This window comes from Columba livia, chromosome Z (genome assembly GCF_036013475.1).
Source record: "Columba livia isolate bColLiv1 breed racing homer chromosome Z, bColLiv1.pat.W.v2, whole genome shotgun sequence".
Classification (NCBI taxonomy): Eukaryota; Metazoa; Chordata; class Aves; order Columbiformes; family Columbidae; genus Columba; species Columba livia.
This window is the reverse complement of record NC_088642.1, coordinates 66296172-66317063: the sequence shown is the minus strand read 5'-3', so window position 1 is coordinate 66317063 and position 20892 is coordinate 66296172. Positions and strand designations below refer to the sequence as shown.

The 20892-nt window shown below is 37.7% G+C and overlaps 1 protein-coding gene across 4 annotated transcripts in view; it reads left to right on the top strand.

The window, feature by feature from the left end:
• Window positions 1-20602, top strand: part of MLLT3 (MLLT3 super elongation complex subunit) — a 124815-nt gene extending 104213 nt beyond the window's left edge. For 3 of the 4 annotated variants that reach the window (XM_065046222.1, XM_065046223.1, XM_065046220.1), the window contains 6 exons: window positions 171-249; window positions 4598-4730; window positions 6253-6346; window positions 9481-9552; window positions 10848-10919; window positions 17786-20602. In XM_065046222.1, the coding sequence (XP_064902294.1) occupies window positions 171-249; window positions 4598-4730; window positions 6253-6346; window positions 9481-9552; window positions 10848-10919; window positions 17786-17917 (582 nt within the window). In that variant the 3' untranslated portion in view covers window positions 17918-20602. The remainder of the gene's footprint in view (window positions 1-170; window positions 250-4597; window positions 4731-6252; window positions 6347-9480; window positions 9553-10847; window positions 10920-17785) is intronic. The other variant, XM_065046221.1, reaches the window with a different exon arrangement.
• Window positions 20603-20892: the final 290 nt, after the last annotated feature.

Below are 20892 nucleotides of genomic sequence, written 5' to 3'. Positions count from 1 at the left end.
TTCCACAATGTTTGCGTCACTGACACCTGAAATAGAGATCTTTGAGAATTATTCTGTTCTGTAGTTCTTTTTTCTTGGCAGCATGCCTTAGGCAGTAATTAACAGTAAGGGGTTTAGGCAAAAATGTTTCTTACAATGTTATTTATTTTCTTTTTTTTTTTCCTTTTAAGTCTGAACAGCCCAGCCCTGCCAGTTCCAGCTCCAGTTCCAGTTCCAGTTTTACACCATCTCAAAACAGCAGACAACAAGGTACCAACAAAGGAAAATAAAATGAAAGGAATGTGTGAAATGAAGGGGCCAATAAAAACAGAACTGGTGGCATCTCATTACTGTTGTGTTTTTTTTCTGCCTTTCACAGCCTGAACTGGTTACAGTTTTGCTTTAGAGACTTTTCCTCCGTTTTTTTTTAAATGTGGCTGTAAGGGCAAAGTAAAAGGGAAAAAAATGTCTATCTGGAAAAAGGTTGTGAAGGGTATTTTTTCCAGAAGCACTACGTATGTGCCAGTCACGTAGCAGATGCTAAACTTGAAAAAGCTTCTGATTTTGAGGTTATTCTTCTGCAGGGATAGGTGACATGGCACCCGGCTCAATCTGAAGCCCTGCGAAGGAAGATGTGGCTTCCCATGGGCAGCCCTGGGATGTGTATGTGTGGACCCTTTCAAAGCACCATGATCCTCCCATGCCATTGCAGAGTTTCAAGAGCATATTGTATTTACTTTAAATATGTGGCAGAGGAAGATGATGGTCAGACTTCAAGTTGACTTTAAGTTTACATTTTGATTTTCTGGCTAATAATTACAGTTTACTTGTAACTCAGTGAAGAAATGAATTTTTCTTCGCAGAGAATTCGCCAAAGCTGGTTTTCTGTAAATAAGTTGAGACTCATTCTACATGATCTATTAAACTAGTTAGTTCCTGCTTGGCCTTTTTCCCTAGGTTTATAAGATTGTACAGCTGATAACATTCTTAATCAGCTTTTCTTTTGTTCTTTAGATCAGAAGCATTAAAAAAGCAGCTTTTGACTAATTAAAATTACATTTATTCTATCCATTTATATTTCTCAATGGTAGACTTGGTTTCATGTTATGAAAATATATTAGTGCCTCAGGCAGACAGTTTGTTTTTAAACAGATCTACACATGGTGCATATCTGTCCTACTGCCTTTCTGTAGGTGATGGGTACGGATTTTCTAGTGTGTTCTGGCAGCATTACTCCAGGTGAAAGAAAGCAAAAGCAGAAGTCAGCTGTGGTTGATGACCAGCTTCAGGCATTTGATTTTTTTTTACCTGAGGCTAAACAGAAACCCTTCTTGCTGAAACCCCATCTTTGCTCTCATTAAAACCTCATTAGTGGTGTGAACTGTCCATTACGAGCCAAAATATTTGGATACCGATTCCTGTATCTGTTATCTTATGCTGGGCAAAAACCTCTTGACTTAGTATTTACTTCTGAGCAGACTGGATCCATCCATCTCTTCTGGGTCAAATAGAAGGCATATCACAGGCTGTCTTTCTGGTTTTTGTACCTTCTTAAGAATGTTGTTCTCTGGCCAGAACCCATGTTTTTTTCCTTTATTAGAAGTTACTTGCCAGGGCTGTTGTTCTTTTTCCATTGTGTTTGAACTTCAGTGGTCACTCAAGTGTCAGAAAACCATAGCATGAACTTTTTCCACTTCTTTTTGCAAAAGCAGTGGGCTAACGTAAGGTTCTTCAAGTTCTTTGGCCCTTGGGGCTTGTTTCCTCACCAAGAGCACTTGCTCTTGGGCAGCTTTTAGTTTTCAGTTTCTCCTGAACTATTCTGAACCATTAGGAGATAGCAAATTCTCAAATCCTTAAAAAGGTTGTCACGGACTTTTAAGTGTTAGCTGTCAGTGCTAGAAATAAAAGACCTAAAAATCAGTGCTTTGCTGACTGTTAGGAATGTCTGCAGCTATCTGGGTACTAAATTACCTCTTCCCAGTCCCAGACATAGTCCTACATTAAGTGAAAACTTGTCTTAATGACAGGTTGTCAAAGGCCTATGAGCCTGTCTCAGCAGTCCACGTTCATTCTTCTCTAAGAAAGAGGAATGAGCCGGTTGGCAGCTTGAGATGGGACTGTCTGATTGTCCCAGAGCACATCAAGGGAGTATCAGGGTATGAAATAGCCCTCTGCTGTAGTTGAAAACAGGACATAGACAATAATAATGAGTTAGCTTGAGCTTGGGAGAGCAGGCTGTGTAGGGATCATGAGGAATCTGTGCTGGTTTACTTTCTGCTTCCATTATGAAAATAAAGTCATGGACTGATGTTTTGGGTGACTCGCAAGCATAGTTACCAGTTTCCATGTTGTGAAGTTATGTGCTGGTCTCTTATGAAAGATGAGCTCTTCATATGTCATGCTAAGTATAATTACAAAATTAGGCTTTGGTTGATAGTTTTTCCTTTCCTCCCACTGACCTTTTCCTCTGCTTTTTCATCAAGCCTATGATGATACTTCCATTTGTCCTTTACCAAGTCTTTTTAATTTTTTTCTTCCTCCTGTATGTTGGGAGAGGAGATGAATGCATTCACAGAAGCGGACTTTGGTCTATGGAGAGAGACTCATCTGTGAGACTCATCTGCTCTCATTGCAGACAAGGACAGCTGTATTCAGTAGAACTTTCATGAAGTTCATTAGTGTCTTTGACCAGTAAGGTGAAACTAGCCTTTCTAGGCTAGGCCTAGCCTGTGGAAATACGCTTGTGTTCTACCCTTTCATCTTGCTTGAAACATGGAATTCTTCTTCCTATATTTATAATTTAATTATATTTTCTTACCCTTTACCTCAAATCATTTAGTTCCCTATGCCTTGTCTCTCATTTACTGACCTCAGCAGTCAAGCAGACCAGTAAGAATATTTTCCAAAAAATCAAAATGGGCAAATTCTTCCTTTATCCCTGTGCAGATGCTGTTGATGGTGCCCTCTCTTCTTTTTAAAGGAAATATGTTAATTACTGCTCCTATTAAAAGCCAACGAAGGAGTCCTTTCCCTCCTTCAAGAGTCAGATGATTAAATATTCAGTCAAACTACAAGTTACCATTTTCAAGTAGCTGAGCATTGTCTGCCTGAGACCCCAACAATAACGGAACGTGGAACACAAATCAGTGATGGCTGCATGGACAAGAAACATAGTTCTGCTTTCCTTGTGGCCTGTACAAGTGTCTGGTCCACCAGGAATTTGCCCATCAGTAACATCTGGGCTTCTTCCCAGCCAGCCTTAAGATGTAAAAACAGAGGTTCATTCATCTGAACCAGCCAAAGCTGCACCGATTTATGAAAGTTCTAGTGTAAACTTAGTGGTAAATCATGTTCAACATTGGCTTTGAAATCACTTGCACAAAACTAGTCAAAATACCTGTGACCTGAGCCTTGCTTAGTCTGGAATAATCCATGAAGCCGTTCCTCCCATGAATGGAACACCTTCTGCATTAGGAATATGACTCTGGCAGAGGTCTGTCTTCACTTCTGGCAGTGACAAAGGATGACACAAGTTGACCCTGTTTCCCCATGAGCAAATAAAGAGTTGCTCCCTTTGAAGAGCACTCTGAGTCTCACTTAATCCACACTAGTACTAGTGTTTCCTGGGCTGCAGGAATTACAGAACCGTAGTTGTAATTGCTGTTCCTGCAGCCATCACCATTGCTTTTGTTTGCTGCTTCATGTCTCTCACTTTAGAGTTAAATGCCCTCTGGCATCAGTCTTGCTTCCTGCCCTCTTATAGTTGCTTCTGCCCTCTTATATTTCAAGCAGTTGTAGTGTTACATTTCCCAGATATGTTAAACATATTCCTCTTTCTGTAACTTTTAAAGCAAAATAAATTGATTAAAATCAAACCAAAATCCCAAACTGAATTTCACGCAGTTTTATGAGGCAGTCAAGCTTTGTACCTTCTGTCAATTCAGGAAAAGAGATAGCATAGTGTTATGTGGGATTGATGCACTTTTTACATATGAATATGGTGAAGCGCTTACTTGACCTGAAATTTACCCTGAACTAAAGGGAACAGCTAAAGCTAAATAAATAAAAACAGGAAGACAGAGACTGCCTTGGCCAGTATGAGTTGGAACAATTTGTTAGACTCTGCTTCTCAATACACGTAATAACCTCACAAATGTAATAGTGCTGATGAGTGTGTCCCTGTAGATATTTACTCACATATAATACTCTTTGAGAAAGCAAAAAATGTGAAAACCCAGTGATGAAAAAGTATCTTACTTCCAATAATAATAGTAATAATAATACAGTGATAGTCAATTTCTACTGGCATGACAGTGTTTGACTTCAGTTGTGGTCCAGGGGGCCAATCCTGCAAACACTTAAACATACGAGTCATTTCACTGTCATGAGTAAGTCTATTGAAGCTGATTAAGTTGCTTGTGTGAGTAAATGATTCATGGATAAGTCCCTGCAGCATAAGCCCCCAGTGAATTACTTCGTTTGTTTAATGTTTAAGACTCTCTCCTCCCAACACCCGTGCAGGGACAATAGTTTTCCATCGTATACAAAGCTGGGTGAGTTGCCTGCAACACTGTGAAGTGAACTTCATTTGTGTATTTTATTGTCTCTGATGTTTCAGGTCCATTGAGGTCTATAATGAAAGATCTGCATTCAGATGACAATGAAGATGAATCAGATGAAGTGGATGAGAATGACAATGATTCTGAGTTGGAACGACCTGTAAATACACGAGGAGGAAGCAGGAGTCGAAGGTGAGTGTCTTCTGATTGCAAGTAGCCTGGTGGACAAGACGTTGTGCTTGTTAGTAATATGGTGGGGTCTATGTTCTCGAAGTGTGGAGTAACAAATGAGCAGGAATTCAACGTCTCTTTTTAAAGCATATGCATATAAAACTGCCTCTTCTAAAAACTATCAGGATTAGCCATTCCAAATACAAAGTGCTTCTGTACTAATCCCTATGGTTATGATGATCCTCATTCATTTGACTTTCCTTGATTTCATGCCATTGTGACTTCAGGGGAGTAGTCACAATTACTCTTTGGCATAAATGATATAGAATTAAGTCCTTTAATTGACTGATGGGCTATTCTGTGCAGAGTGTCTTGTTTGCAAGATCTGCTTACCAGTTTTAGATTAGGTTGTTAAATTGGATCAGACCTAGTGAAATTTGAATTTCAAGTTAATTCTGTGTGGTATGCAGTAGGTAACATGTAAAAGTGCAGACAGAAGGTAAAGCAATTAACTGTCACAGAAATTGCTTTTTAAAATATGCTTTTGCATCCTAGCTACAACCTTAAGAGGGCATTCCAAAAATCATCCGTTCTTCAGGCAGCTTGAAGCTCCACCTGAATGTTGTTGAAAACCTGAAACAATCTCTCTTGAACCTTTTCATAGTGGGATCTTTATCTGATCCACAGGGTTTAGCTGTGAGTGAACAGCACTTGAGCACCAGTATCAGCTACTGCTTAAATGGGAAGGTAATGTCAGCCAATTCCCTGGTGGACTTTAACAGCAGGAATTAAGTAGAAAAAGACCAAGATGTCTAGTAGTTTAAGAATTTGTTTGTGTTGGTGATTGTATAAAGGATTATCTCAGGCTCAGCTTGTCTCTAAGTGTGGAGATTTTGTTTCAGTTTTTTAACAAAATTTTAAGGCTAATGTTTCTCTACTTTTTATCCCAAATAACCATTTTTACTTTCTTCTAACAAATAAGTATACTCGGTTGTTCCTAAGTACATAAATGATGAGACTGACTAGGATCTGAGCTTTTTCACTGGACCTCTTCTGAGACACTAAGTTTTTAAATTTTAGCCAGGAAAAAAAGTGTTATTTATGATAAGGAGCGAGGAATTTTTCAGTGAAACTGTTGTCCAAGTGGGAAGTACAGCTGTTTAGAAAGCTTTTAGAAGAGCAGAAAAGTATATTTAAAACACATGGCTATGAACCGAGATGTGGACTTGCTCCAGGAACACTGGGAACAGCAGTTTAACGTTCTAAATATTTAACCATTTCTGTGATGATAGATGCTGTTACACAGACATAGCATCTCACCCAAGTGCAGGCAGACACCCTTGTTCTCCTTCCTGTGCTGAGCTTTTCATGGAGCGCAGCCCTGCTCAGATGCCTCTCTTTCACATGAGGTTGGTTAATGATGGCTTGCTTAGTGAGGGGTCATTCTTAGTGTCCTACCTCAAAGTGCAAGTGCAGTTCACCCCTGTCGACAGCCCTTGGTCTGCAGGTGTAATCTTTTGGCTCTCTTTTTCCATGGGGTTAGTCTGAGTGATGGCAGCGACAGTGACAGCAGTTCGGCTTCCTCACCACTACATCATGAACCAGCGCCACCTTTACTGAAAACCAACAACAACCAGGTAAAGTCAGTATTTGTAAATACAGTCCTGGGGAGCTGATATGGCATTCTGATTGCTTCAGTGCAGTGGCATAGTCTCTAAACTGACATAAGAGTTTTGGTTTGTTTTGGGTTTTTTTCAGGAGAAGTAGTATTTGGTTTAGCAAATGCTAATGACCAAAGGTAATGTTTTCATCAGTATTTTAAGAAATGTGTCCTTGCCACATGAGTAATTATATCTTCGTAAGGTACACGATACAAACTGGCTTTACAGTATCAGTCAAACAACTGATAAAGGTTTCGGTTTGTGTTAGCGGTAGGCACAGTTCACGTCAATAGGCTCATTCTCAGGAGTTTATTCGTTCTTCTATTCTGTCCCCCCCACTGCCCCACAGTGTTTATCTAGAAGATACAATAGTTTTTATTTCACTGTCAGAGTACTTGCTCTATATCTGTAAGAGCTAACTTTGCTGTAATATTTGAGGTGGGAAAATAGGGTAGTTCTGTTTTTTAGAGAAAAAAAACTAAACAGCCTAGAGCTGCAGGGACATCAGGGAGAAATGGGAATTAGAGTTTGGGAGTGACATCATCCCCACTCACCAATAAAGTAAGACTCTCTAAATATAAAAATTAAACTCAAAATCTGATATTCTTTTAAAAAAGTCCATAATTTATAGAATATATCATTTGGCACTTATTATAGGGAGCCATAATTCACTCCTAGTATAAGGTGGACCATACACAAAGCAAAGCAGTCATGAAATTTGCTGACTGGTAACAAATGGCTGCTTACAGTATTTATATCATTAGAATAGTGTCTACATAATGTATTAATGAAAGTTTGTGGTTTAGACGGTAAGTTTTATGGATGAGTCTTTCCTATGTCTCTTAGGTTAACTGCTTCCATTATCTGGCAGAAATTATTTACTTGTCATTGCTTCTCTAAAAAGGTTTCCAATACAAGCTTACTGATAGTGCAAAACCTAAACACTGCCATTCCTGTCAGTTAAGTTCAAATACACTATGGAAGAAAAAAACCTGGGAAGTAGTTTGTGCGTGGAGAGAGGAAAGATTCCATGTCCAGAAAGCATTCTAACTATCCACCAGAAACTCTGTAGGCTTTTCTAAGCTGATCTGTACCAAAGTTACATGTTTTTAAGAGACAGTCTTTTGAGGGCAAAAAACAAACTATAAAGATGAAGAATATTGCATTTATTGGAAACATCAGCACAAGACAAATAACATCTATCTATGGCTTGTTTAATGAATAACTTCTACAGAGGCAATGTAATTGTTAAGTAATTGTATTCCCAATATCAGCAGCCCACACAGTCACATCTTTCATGTTCCTTTTTCCTTCAGTGATCTAACAGAAGGTCTACCAGCCCATTTAGACACTCCAAACAATAGCAGTATACCAGCTAAAATTGAATGTCACATACCTTGTTCTATTTTTATAGAATTTTGAGCGGAATCTCATAATTGAGCTGAAAATGATAAATTTAGGGAAGCTTTGTGAAAATTCAAATCATGTGGACCATAGCCACATTTGAAATCTCTGCTTGGTAGTATAGTGCTGCTTGCCAGGATGATTATTTTGACTGATGAAATCAGGCTTGTATTGACAAAGTCCATTCGCAGAACTAAAGAGCTAAGACAGTTATTTCTATGATTCTTCATATGTCATTATGTTGTGTCTCATCTAAACAAGAGTGCTTAAGATGTTAGATTTCAACTACACATCAAGAGCACTGCAAGGAAGCAACTTTTTCAAATATACTGTGTTCTTGCTAAGATTATATTTGAAAACAAGATTTTTTTTTCATTTAAAAGCAAGAAAAGCATCTAAAAGGTACTGGATCCATGCCTAGAGGTCTTTTTTTTTTTTGAATGCAAGACTTTTTCTTCCACTGGCCTACACAGCAGTAATCCTAGGGGATATTGAATTGAAGAACTGGCATTTTTCTTCAGGAAAGGATCATGTATTGCGTTCTGATTAGGTAAAGTTAAATCAGATCTGCAGTTACGTTTTTTATATAGGGAAGTAGCTGCCTGTGTGCTCTGTTTCTTATGGTGCTTGTCACCCTGAGAAGCATGCATGCAATTTTAGTCATTTATACTGAGGGAACTAGAAATGACAGGGGATATAAAGAAAGCTGTCAGTGAAGCTTCTTGCTAGTCTAGAAGACCTGTTTTTACAGACTGTATTTCCTTGTTTATTTGCTGAGTTTTGTCATGTGTTGTGACTGTCCAGTGTGGTGTTGGAGATAATCGTGGTAGTGATATTAGTGTTACTTACAATGAAGGGTTAAACAAAATCTTTCATCATCTGTGATCACTTATTTTCCTCTGTTTTTCAGAAGAAACAATTGTATTCTAGATTAGGAATGAGATGGTTGGTTTTTGAACTCTACTTTCAGCTTCAAAAAAGTGTGTCGTATGTGGGAAAAATCAGAAGAAAAATCTACAGTTCTGTTTCCCCAAAATATTTCTTCCTTTAATCCTAAAATTTTCATAGTAAGCATGGTGCTCTGTTGCTTGTTGATGTGGTTCAGTACTGGACAAAGGACTCTTGGGTTTATAAATGTGGTAGTAAACGGCTTTGTATGGCATTGAAGGAAGAGTACTGCATAAGTGCAAGGGAAATTACTGTCAGAAGCTCTTCTTTTCAGCTACAACTCATACAGTCATTTCAAAGACTGTGTCTCAAAATCTCTGTGGAAGAAAAGAGACACCCTTGGGGCGGAGCGGGAGGAAAGAACAGGAAATATGTACTGGTCACCTGACATTCCAAAAGCACTGCAGCTACCTCAGGGTCATTTTGCACCTGCACAATCACACCTCTTATTCTACCAGCATGCCAAAGACACGAAAAAGTGTTGAGAAGGCTTTAAATAATGTGAAATTAATTATTTTAAGAATTAATAATACCCATATCACCTCATTCCAGTAACTCAGCATTTTCTGCTGTAAGCTGCTTTTTTCTGAAACATGTGAATAGGTTGTATGGATTAAAGAATTAAAAGCTGAGTTTTGAGTTTTGATTACATTTTCTCCAGATGTTATATTCTTTGTGTTATTAACTGATAGAGTTTTTCAGATGTAATTGTATCCAATAATGCATTTAATTTTTACAAGATTTTCTTTCTTTTCCAGATATTAGAAGTGAAAAGTCCAATGAAGCAAAATAAGTCTGATAAGCCAATAAAGAATGGGGATTGTGATAAGGTAAATGAGAATGAGGTAACAGTGAACTAGACTAGAATGTGATATTAATGTATTTACTAAACACCAACCTTTGTTACAGAATGCAAATCCCAGTAAGTAGTACATGTTTGCTTTATGTTCCTTTAGGTGCAGATCTTTATTTTGTTTGTTTTGTTTTGTTTTTTTTTTTTTTCTGTAATTCTTTTTTCTTCTGTGCTGTTTTGAAAGCTTTTTCTTTTTCTTCAATACATGTGGTGGTTTAGCAAATGTCACCAGTTGGGAATCTACCATCTATTATTTTATCTACTCTCCACCATGAATTTGCATTGTGCTTCACAGATGAAGTGATAATCTTTGAAGAGCAGAATTCACAGCTATATTCGTAGCCAATAGGTCAATCAATGGGAAAAAATATATCTCTTTTCCAGAATCCTTTCTGAGGCCTGTGCATTAGGAAGTGGTAGTGTGATTCAGCTTGTTAACTAGAATTATGTGAACCAATAGCTTCATTTTAACAATGAGAAAGACACCTTTGTTTAAAATCATGTCAGCTGGCCATGGGTAAGAGGTCTAAGTCCTCATGTGAGTGAACACAGCCCAATTTCCCAGCATGAACAAGTTCCTCTGAACAAGTTTCTATTTTACAGGTATTAGTGTCAACTTTGTGATCCTGTGAGGCGGGAGACCAAAGTTTCACTATCTGTTGTTAGTTTTTCAGTTGCCTGGTCCATACGCTTTTTGTTTTCTTAAGCTGGGTGCTGTATCTCTCTCTGCTTGAAAGATAAAAGGTTTCTGATGGTTCAGGCTGAAGGACAAAGTTGATAACTGGGTGGAGAGGTGGGACATGTTTGGCATCCCAGGAAGGAGGACAGTGGAATCTGCCATGCTTGATCTTCCCACATTATATCTTCCTGTTGACACAGAAAAAGAGGCTTTAGAGAAAAAGAGGCATTTCATTGTGAGCCTTTAGGTTTGGATCTCATGGGGAAAGGTGGGAGAGATGTTTTTTAAATATGCTGTTTTGGTATCCCTAGTCTGTTTGACACTTTTTGCCACAGTTGAGATATAGATATTATCTTCTACAGCAAAGGACCACCTAATAAGATTTTCATTGGCATGAAGTATCTAAGAAAACCCACAAAAGCTTATATCTGGGTTGCATTAAGCTAGACAAGGCCAGACTCCTAAAAATTTAGGTCAAAGAAAATTTAAAATAAAATTTCCATTTGTATTGTTTTTGAAGACATCTGAAGTTTTTGAAATACATAGCTATGACTTAATTAACAAGTTGTTTATGGGGGGGGATTTATTTCTAGGCATATCTCGATGAACTAGTAGAGCTCCACAGAAGATTAATGACATTGAGAGAGAGACATGTACTGCAGCAGGTGAGGAGCACTCTCATGCAATATCACAGCGTGCTCATTGAAGTTGTGAAGTCATATCTATTTTTCCCCTTCATCTAAAACTCTATAATCAGGTTTAATAACGTTCAAACCTGTTAAATCCATATACAGCCCGTTACCACTTGCAGTGCAGCTTAGGCACTTTTTTTAAATTTGTGTGACAACACCATTTATAGAATGTGTAAAAATTCCCTGAGATAAATTTTTCACCCATTCATTCTTATATTTGTCAACATACTGTACCAATAATTATGAAAACAGGATGAGAGAATGGATACAACAGTGCCCCATAACTTGATAAAAATCTTGTTGCTTTTTTCCTGAAAAGGACTGGCATTTTCTCAGAAACAATTAAAGATGTTTTCTATGGCAAACAGGAAACATGGAATTCAAGCAAAACTCACTTTGTGGAAAAACACAATATATTCATCGAGTAATCTGAAGTCATGGAAGGAGTAAAATATGAAAATACGTAAACCAAGAAGGCTCCAAATTGATTGAAAGGCTATGCAATAATAAGAACAAAGAATAGTATTCTTTGTTTTGGGCAACATTGTCAGGTACTATCTGCTAACAAAGCAGATGCAACCACAGCACAGATGGTTTTATTATGTTTAGCAAAATCATGTGCCAGTTGTGGACATATTGTAAAGATGGAAATTTTTATCACTTCTAAATTATTGCAATCACTCCTCAAATTTATCAGCGCTTGGATAAGTGTCTTAAAAATATTTTGTAGGCCATGGCATTAATCTGTTTATTAGTTCAAGCTCAATATAGGTAAAGATGAGAAAACAAATGAAAGATCAGTGAAAAGGAAGACCTTGATTGAGGATATTCTTAGTTGAAGAGGAATTCTGATAGCTCTGTCTGATTTCATGAGTTACGATACATAATACTGCATATTGGTTATCCTTCATATTTAATGTATTGTTCTTTCCCACGTTCCCTTTTGTCTACAAAGGGAAACAAAGCACACTTTCAGAATCATGGCAGATTTTGCCTGCATTGGGTAATTTGTGCAGGAGACTAAAAGGTAGGAGTTTCAAGACCCTCTCCACTTTACATTATTCATTAACTCTTAGAGAGTTCACATAGAAAGTGCATCTGAAAAAAACACTGTATTGTAAATTCATGCCCTGGCTTTGCTTCCTGAGCATTTACTTCCCCAGTTAGCCCAGGCATGGCTGTCAAATGGTTTCACTACTGGTAGACCTCTGGCCAGGACTACAGTTACCAGCTATCAGTGCAGAACTGCACCGATGTCCTAGTCTGCATGGTCTGGCCGTAAATCCAGCTTTCACTGGGGCTGTATCGACAGCCTGCACACACTCCAGACAAAGGGAAACAGTCTGCAAGAACAGTTTCCCAGGAAACAAAACAGCACCATTTGTACATCAACCTCATTTTTATAATACAACTTATTAAGCACTGTGCTATGAGAAGGCATGCACTGTAGTATTTAAATTATACTCTTTGCACGAGTGGTGAGGCAAAGGTCAATGAACGAATGCTTTCTGTTGGCTGATAAATACACTTAGGAAAAAAGAAAAAGTCTATCTTTAGTTTAAAACGTGCAAGAATATACCTTTTTTTTTTTTTCACTTACTCAGAATAGGATACTCTTAATTTTCCAGCTCAGTTATATTTCTTCTCACACAGTTTTTCCTTATGTTAGTAAATTCCCATGAAGCAGATTATAACAGTACTGTAACATCAGACTGAAGAAGCTTTAGTGGATGAACCCATCTTTTTTCTATCAAAGGTAAATGTGTCTTCTCTGCCAAATACACTTAAATGCTACCACATGAGAAAGAAGATAATGAATTCAACTTGAACCGTCTTACCTGCTTGGAAAATATTTCTTAGGATAAGAATTCTGATTGGAAGGGATTTTTCTAGTCCCAGAGCAGGCTTAGCTGTGGGGTCAAATCAGGCTGCTCAGGGTTTATCCAGTCAGGATTTTAAAAGCTCCAAGGATGGAGACAGCACAGCCTCCAGGACTCTGTTCCACTGCTAGACCACCCTCACAAAAAGAACAAAACCACAAACATTTCTTGCTTGTTTTTACCCTTGATTTGCATAAAAGGGTTTGAATATGTGGGGTTTTTTTCAAAATTTCCCGTGAAACCACCTAAGTCCTAAGCTCTGCATGCTGTTGGTGTAGCCCCAAGGAAAGATGGATTTGTGGCCAGACTGCAGGCTGGGACAGTGGTGCAGTTCTGCACTGGTAGCTGGTATGTGGTCCTGGCTATGGAGGTTACCAGAATTCAATGCAAGAGCCAAGTTACTCACCACTTGTCCATTAGCCAGTGTGCACTAGCAGATAATTTATGCTGTTATAAAACAAATAAAACAGTTTCGTTTTAAAGTCTTCTAAACCCTCAATATTCTGCAGTGCATTCGTTCATATGATTTTATCAGTTTACAGAAACATGTTCACAATACTGAACGGATAACTTGCAGAGAATCAGTGCTTCTCTGCATTACAAATAAACTGTCATCCATGCTAAATGTCCTTACTGCTATGCAGCTATGTAATTACTGTGAAATAACTTCCAGTGAGCACAAAAATAAAAAGAGTACAGAGCTGAGAAAGATCTTAAGAATTAATATGAAATTTCTAGACCAAGAAATCAAAGTATATAGAGACTATAGGAATTACAAAAGTCAGGAGGGTAAGGGATAAAACTGGAGAAAGGGATGCTGGCTACTAAGTGATAAGAGGGATTGAGTGCAAAAATATGCAACAGAAAATTGTAAATAGCTGCAAGAGTTTAAAAGGCAATGTCAGTTTGGAAGTGGAATGGTGGTAGAGATGTTGTTTGTTCCTGAGTGGTGATTTTCATCCCTATAGTTTATGTCAGGGAAGGTAATAATCTCTTGCACATGTCAAAGTCTGCTGCCCACAGACTTCTGGGGAATTTTTAAAGAAGGGACTTGCAAGAAGATGAAGGCGTTGATCATTCAAAAGCACTGGCTTTTGAAACTTGTGCTGAGGGATGTGAAAAGGGCAGGACAGGTTTTTGCAATCTTGGTTTTTAAGACCAAGTCTTATAGGCGTAACAACAAATAGGAATGTGACCCAGCTGGACATGAGAAAAATGTATTTATTTGAGAATGTGGCTCTTTCCCAGGAGTGGCGTTTCTCCTTGAGACACTTTATTAAAGGAAGCTGAAATAAATCCACAAAAAAACAGCAGGAGGCAACAGAAATGTGATACTGAACTGCAAGTGCTTGGATATGTATCTAAGTAATCCTGATGTAAAATTATACTTATAGATATCTAAGCATTGCCAAAGAGGGAGAAAGCAGGTGAAAAAGAACACTTGGCCAAGAAATAAGTCCTGTGAGAATCAGAATCACCTGAGCATTTCTTAATGTGAATATTTGATCACAGATAGACAGAAATTGTTCTGAAATTACATTTTAAAAAGAAATGGGTCTCTCACCTCTCTCACTATAAAGAAAGGGTTTGGGATTTGCAGTGATAAGGTTTGGTTTTTTTTTTTTTTTTTTTACTCTGTGATTTGCAGTGAAATAGTGGGGATAACTGAATCTGCAATCAGATATTAATGCTGCATGTCCCATATATTCAAATTTGGATGGCTAAAGCCGCATTCCTAACTCTGTATTTTCAGTGCAGATGGTGTTAGCATGACCCCATGAAAGGCAACAAGATTTCTGGTAAGGCTGCCTCTTACTTTGAGGCATCAGAATTCATGTCCGCAGCTGGTGAAAAATCTCCTCAGAGTCAGTGCACTAGAAAGCACAGGCATAAAGAAGAAATTGGGAGCATGTAGCATTGCTGAAAATTATATTGCTCATGTCCACAAGTTGAGATGGCAACTGTCTTCTGAGAGTTTTTTGCAAGGGGCAGCTTGCTGGTCTGGAAACTATCAAATGGTCTAAAACCCTCCATAAATTGAAAAATGACTATGTCATTAGTTGCACTTTGACTTCCTTAAACACACACACTCACTTGCTTGTTTAAAGGGAGATAAATAGTTGTACTATGATCGATAATGATGAAACGGAGCTGGAGAGACATTATGTAAACAAGATGTACATTATAGCAGAAAAGAAACGCTTACTACAGCAGGAACAAATGCGGTATTTTTGTTCTTTGCAGCCTGAGCTCTTGGAATAAAACATTTTAATGCTGCGTTTCTAATATTATAACTGTCAAACTTCCTGGCAGCTTATCTCAAGCTTTTATTCTTTTTCAAGTATTTCTGAATAGCGTAAGAATGTTCATGCTAATACTATAAGTCATGAATTCCTCATTGGCTGGCACACAGGCAGGTGTTTTTCATTGAGCTGTCTGGGTTTATCTTCATAATTTTTGTACATCCATTAAAACTTTTGAGGTTCATTTCAGTCTGATTTACCAGGTGCCCTGACATACTGGCTATATTTCTTGAGGGCTGGATGAGTGATATGTTTAAAATGTTTATATTTCCCTTGGCCTAGAGCTTAAAAACCCAAAGCAGAACCTGATCAATAAAAGTGCTTATCATTTTTTTAAAAATATATAGTGCTGTTTAAAAATACATGTATTAACACCTACGTAATCTTTTTCTAAAATCACGCATATTGCTGTGGCTGTTATGAGGGGTGGTACTCTTTCACTATAATATTAAGAAGGCTTTACACAGAGTTGTTCAGCCTAGCTCCATCCTTCTGGTTTTGGCTTGTTTAAACTACTTGTGCAGCTATTTATCTGTCACACAGTGGATATTCAGAGACCCAGCCTGAGATTATATTCCTAACTTTACAAAAGGACTCCAGATTGACTCCTTAGCTTCTCTTTTAGATGAGGCTCAAGAGAGTGCCAAAAGTTAGAATGACAAATAACACATATCGAAGTTTCCTTCTGGTAGTAATCGGTTTTGTCCCATTTGACTTTTTTTTCTCTCTCGTATTAATTGCAAAACAGTAGGAGATGGAAAAGTGTTACTGTCTGTGAATCAACAAGTGGATAAATGAAGTTGGCAATTTTAGATTAAAAATTCCCATATGGAAAAAAATTAATGCTAAGAGGCACAGATTTAAATGAAGTGTTACGAAGAGCATGATTATTCCTAAGGACTTTCAGAATTCTGGACAGCTGCAAACCAAGTTAAACATATTTTTCTTTTATTTTTCACCAACCTGGAAAATTGGATGTGATTGGAAGGGGAGATTTTTATGGTAATGGGCAGTTCCCTCATGATTTTGTCTTGTTTCCATTCTGTTTAAGCCATCCTAGGTTGTGTCATTCCATGCCTTACAATACATGTGAACTTATTTAATTTATCATCAACATAGTCTTTTCTTTTGTGATCCGAGAACACATCTTACATAATGAAATGGGGAACAGAAAATTACAAAATATTTAGTTTAAATTCATTGTTGTTTTACAAGTTGGTGTATTCCTACCAGATTTGTCATTTTAAGGTATGCTCTGTAAGCCATGTGTGCATACATCTGTATCTCCTCCAGCTGTGGAAAAGGAATTAAGAGTTGGAGTAATAAAGCTCAAACAAGCAAGAAATATCTAGCAGTAGCATTTCAGTGGAGGTGTATATGGAAGCCCTACAACTAAATGGGTTTCGCATTGAAGGGTGCAAACAGGACATTGAGCCTAGCTTGAGTGTTGCAGAAGGGATGACTGGAAAGACTAAGCAGAAGAGCAATTTTCAGTCAGTCCATGACACTTCTCAGAGGCCAGCTTCAGGATGGGGTGCCCTTCTGTGTGCCCAGCTGGGATGTCTGTCTCTTGGAATGCAACAGCACATAAGAGATTCATAGACATGGTGTGTTGGCACTGCATTAGCTGTATTTGACAAATAATGCTTGCACTTTCCAAGATACTGAAGGGTTTTTTTAGGTAAGCGCACATGCTAGAACTTAACATATCTTGAGTTACTTGTTACAGCAACTCAGTGTTGAGTGTGACCACTCTTAAAAAAATTTAGACTCCCATTCAGAGACTAAAAATGTTAAAAGGCACAAGTTAGATATGTACTGTTGATTTCACAGAGCTGTAGAATGGTAGAGGTTGGAAGGGATCTCTGGAGGTCATGACTTTTGAATATCTCCAGGAATGGAGACCCCACAACCCCTCTGGACAATCTGTGCCAGTGGGGTCAGCCTCACAGTGACAAGGTGCTTTCTGATCTTCAGAGAGAACCTCCTATGTTTCAGTTTGTGCCCATTGCCTCTTGTCCTATCACTGGGAAACACTGAAAAGAGTCTGGCTCTGTCTTCTTTTGCCGTTGGTAGGAATCTTTCATGGCTGATTTGGTTTAAAAAGAAAAAATTCAATTCAAGTCAGTTACTCAAGAAGTAACTGCTAGTATGTGAACTAACAGTTGATGTGAGAGCTCTTGAATACATTTTTTTCTTTGGTGTGAACTAAATTCTATAAGGATTTACTTCTTTCCCTTGCTTGCAGAAAGGCTTATGCCAGTTGTTTTCTAAAGTAACCTGCTTAGCAGCTACCCACACATAAATATTCCAGACAGACATCTACCTGGATTTTTTTAGTTGTTTGGGCTTGGAGAGGGTGTTACATTTGAAAACTATATTCCCAATATTAGTGTTGGGTAGAAGAGCAGATGGCTAAACTGGGATTATGGTTGATGATGATCTAAAGCAAAACAACAACAACAAACTAGATACTGTGGTCTGGACCATAGTTCTTGTCAGAAAGAAAGTTAATTGACAAGAATAATGGTTTAACCTGCAGGTGTTGGGCTTGTTTTATGCCTTCCATGCCATACTTGGTGGGTGGCACATTAATACGTTCAGTGGGCATGTGAAACTCCTGAAATCTTCAACTGCATCTTTTCTTTCCTTTCAGATAGTAAATCTCATAGAAGAAACTGGACACTTTCATATCACAAACACAACCTTTGACTTTGATCTTTGCTCACTGGACAAAACCACAGTCCGTAAACTACAGAGTTACCTGGAAACATCTGGAAACTCCTGAGGATTCAGCATCTGGCTGCATCAAAAACTGTTCTTTAAATGAAACATTCAGAATGATGCAACCAAAATGGGGGAAAAAATAAAACAACCTCCTTCAGCTTTATTTTTCCTTAAAGCCAGTCATCATCTCTTGATAAGGGAGAAGACAAGTGACAAGACTCAGAGCACCTCTGTTCTTAAGAAGAAAATGCTCTGGAAGAGTTTGCCTGGATAGCCTTGAAAAACAAACACACAAAAACAAAAACATACTTAGTCTTAATGAATGTGTACGGTATCATGTATCTCTCTGTGGTGTCCTAGTCCACAAGATGAATGCATGTTCAGCACACTGCCTTACTACATAACTGATCTATTTATTACTGCATACATGCATTCTAAAGTCAACGAGTCATTGAATGACACTACCAGATGTTGCAAGTAGTGGAGTTCCATGTGTGCTTTTTTGATGCAGTACCATCACAGGCCTAGTACCCTTATTCGTGTTAAAACGCCACTTCTTGCTATGTTTCTCTAGTCACTTAAAACACTACAGTCTTGTTTCTGCTTCTGCAGTTCCAGGAAACAAGACACAAAGTTGGGGATTATACAGTGGTCCTATATTGTGTTTCCCATTTGCCACAGTGGGTTGGACCACAGCAGGTTGGACCGCAGGTCCTTGGCTCTATCCGTTTATTGATCTTGATCATGGTAGAAAATGCACCAAATAGGATCATATGACTTGCTGTTTAGCCTTAGTGAATAAACCAGTAGGACTTTGAACAAAAAATGTTATGTATACTGTCCTGAATCCAGCATCTTTTTCAGTCTACATTCTTGTGTCTGTTCTAATGTTATAAAATTAAATATATATGAGTGAAGCTGTTTAGCAGGATCATCACAACAGAAGAAATACTGGTCCTGTCTTCTAAGGAAATGTTGTAGAAAATTGTTAATTTGGAAATATTTATTACTACGAGTTTTGACACTCCTCTGCTGCCAGTGTGTGACTCTCTTACCATAAAACTGTTTGCATAACATTTTTGTTTGTTCATATAGTATATGGTCTGCTTTGTTTGTCTTGGGGTTTTGTTTCTGTTTTTGTTGGGGTTTTTTACAACTGTTAAACTAAACTGCTTTATTTGAAAGGAAAAAAGTTGTTATACAGTTACATGTTGGAATAAATACATATATATGTGTGTGTGTGTCTATACAGATATACATGCACCTGTGTGTATATATGTATATATATACACACACATATATGCTTTTTACACTTTTCAGATTTTGATATCTGTTTGATAACCTGCTTGTGTTTCCAGAAGGTTTTCTTACTTAGAAAAAATGAGCATTATTTCGTACCATCCATTATTGCTTAAAATCAGGATCCTTGTTTATACATGATCAAATGTGAGGATGTGTACTCAGTTTCACATCAAAGCTCCATGTTCTCATATTGCTGATGGTTTCTTAATGAAACCATCACCCTTCTATTAGAAGTCCAAATCCTCCAATGAAAACAGAAAAGAATTGAAAACATACTTCTGGATGCAAGGGTTTATTCAGGTTTACCAGCCTTAAAGACTGTATCTTTTTATTTTCTGGACAGGCCAGTATGTCATGTGTATGCTTGTATGCCACTTCTAGTCTCTATGTGTAGAGCTGAACAGTAGTAGCTGTATGACTTACTGTTTCATGTGCACAGTTTGTGCAGCACTGTAAAACTGAATTCCTGTTGGGGTTATTTCTTATTCAGATGATAAATCTTAATACTGTTTCTTTAAGTCCAAAGAAAATTTTACACTTTACTCTTTTTGAGAGGGTGGGATGTGGATTAGGTTGGGGGGCTTTTTTTCTTATTTAAGGTGGTGTCTGACCATACTCTGCAGGAAGTCCTTCTCAGGCTTCCCAAGAACAAGTGTACTTTTTCAGTAATGTTATGACTCTTTTTGACGATTGGCATGAAGCATACTTGAAGCATTGTGTTGTTCTTTTGAGTCAATGTCTTAATGTGCAATCAAGGAGGCAGGGGGACAAGTAGGAGTATAAGTTTAAAGTTACTTTTGACATAGGCAGGTGATGGTGGGGAGGGGTAAGGGGTGCATGTGAAGGGGATAAACTTCAATTTTTATTGATTATTTTATATGAAAATGTTTGGAAATCTAAAAGCAACCTTAAAAACCTTTGGTCTACTAGTGTGTGTTCAACTTTATATCTTTTACTTATACCAGATACAGGTGAAATTTTGTCCATTTTGACTTTTCTAACTAAATTTTGTGTTAAAAACTAATTGAGTTTCAGGAGGGGATGAATCCCATACCTATAGTGTGATCATTGCACTGTTTTGTTAGAAATGGTGAAATGAATCATTTTACCTTTAAACTATCAGCTAGGTTTTATTATACACTGATAACAGGAGTGGAAGAAAACATAAAATAGGAAAATAGGCATGAAAGGGAGATGACAGCAATTACAGTATCAAGTTAGAGCTGAATTTCATGCAAGTTGGGGATCATCCTTAACCCTTTAAATTTTCTGATTCAAGCACAGACGGAAGAAAATAGGTTGCAGTTGTGTATGTGTGTGCGCGTGTTGACTTTTTAAAAAAAATTCTCATAGAATAAGTTACTAAGTGTTGATCTAAATTTAAAAAGTAGTTATTTTCAACTAATTTTGTATGCAGAAACAAAATAAATCATTGTTCAATTGATTTCAGACATTCACATTTCTCTTATGGAAAAAATAAGAAGATACCCTTCCAAGTCTTCAGTGTGTATGAGTATCAATCTTTGAGATGGGTTAAAGTATTCTGGCAATAAATATTTTGGAGTTTTACTTAACATCAAGCCATTTAGAACAAAGTTACTTGTGAGAATTTGGATTAATTCAATGAGATGACCAGACAGAGATTAGCAGTAAGTTGCAATATCTAAAAAATATTTTCAGCATAAGTGAGTCATTGTTACTAGAACAGTAGTTGTATCCAATAATAGGGAGAGT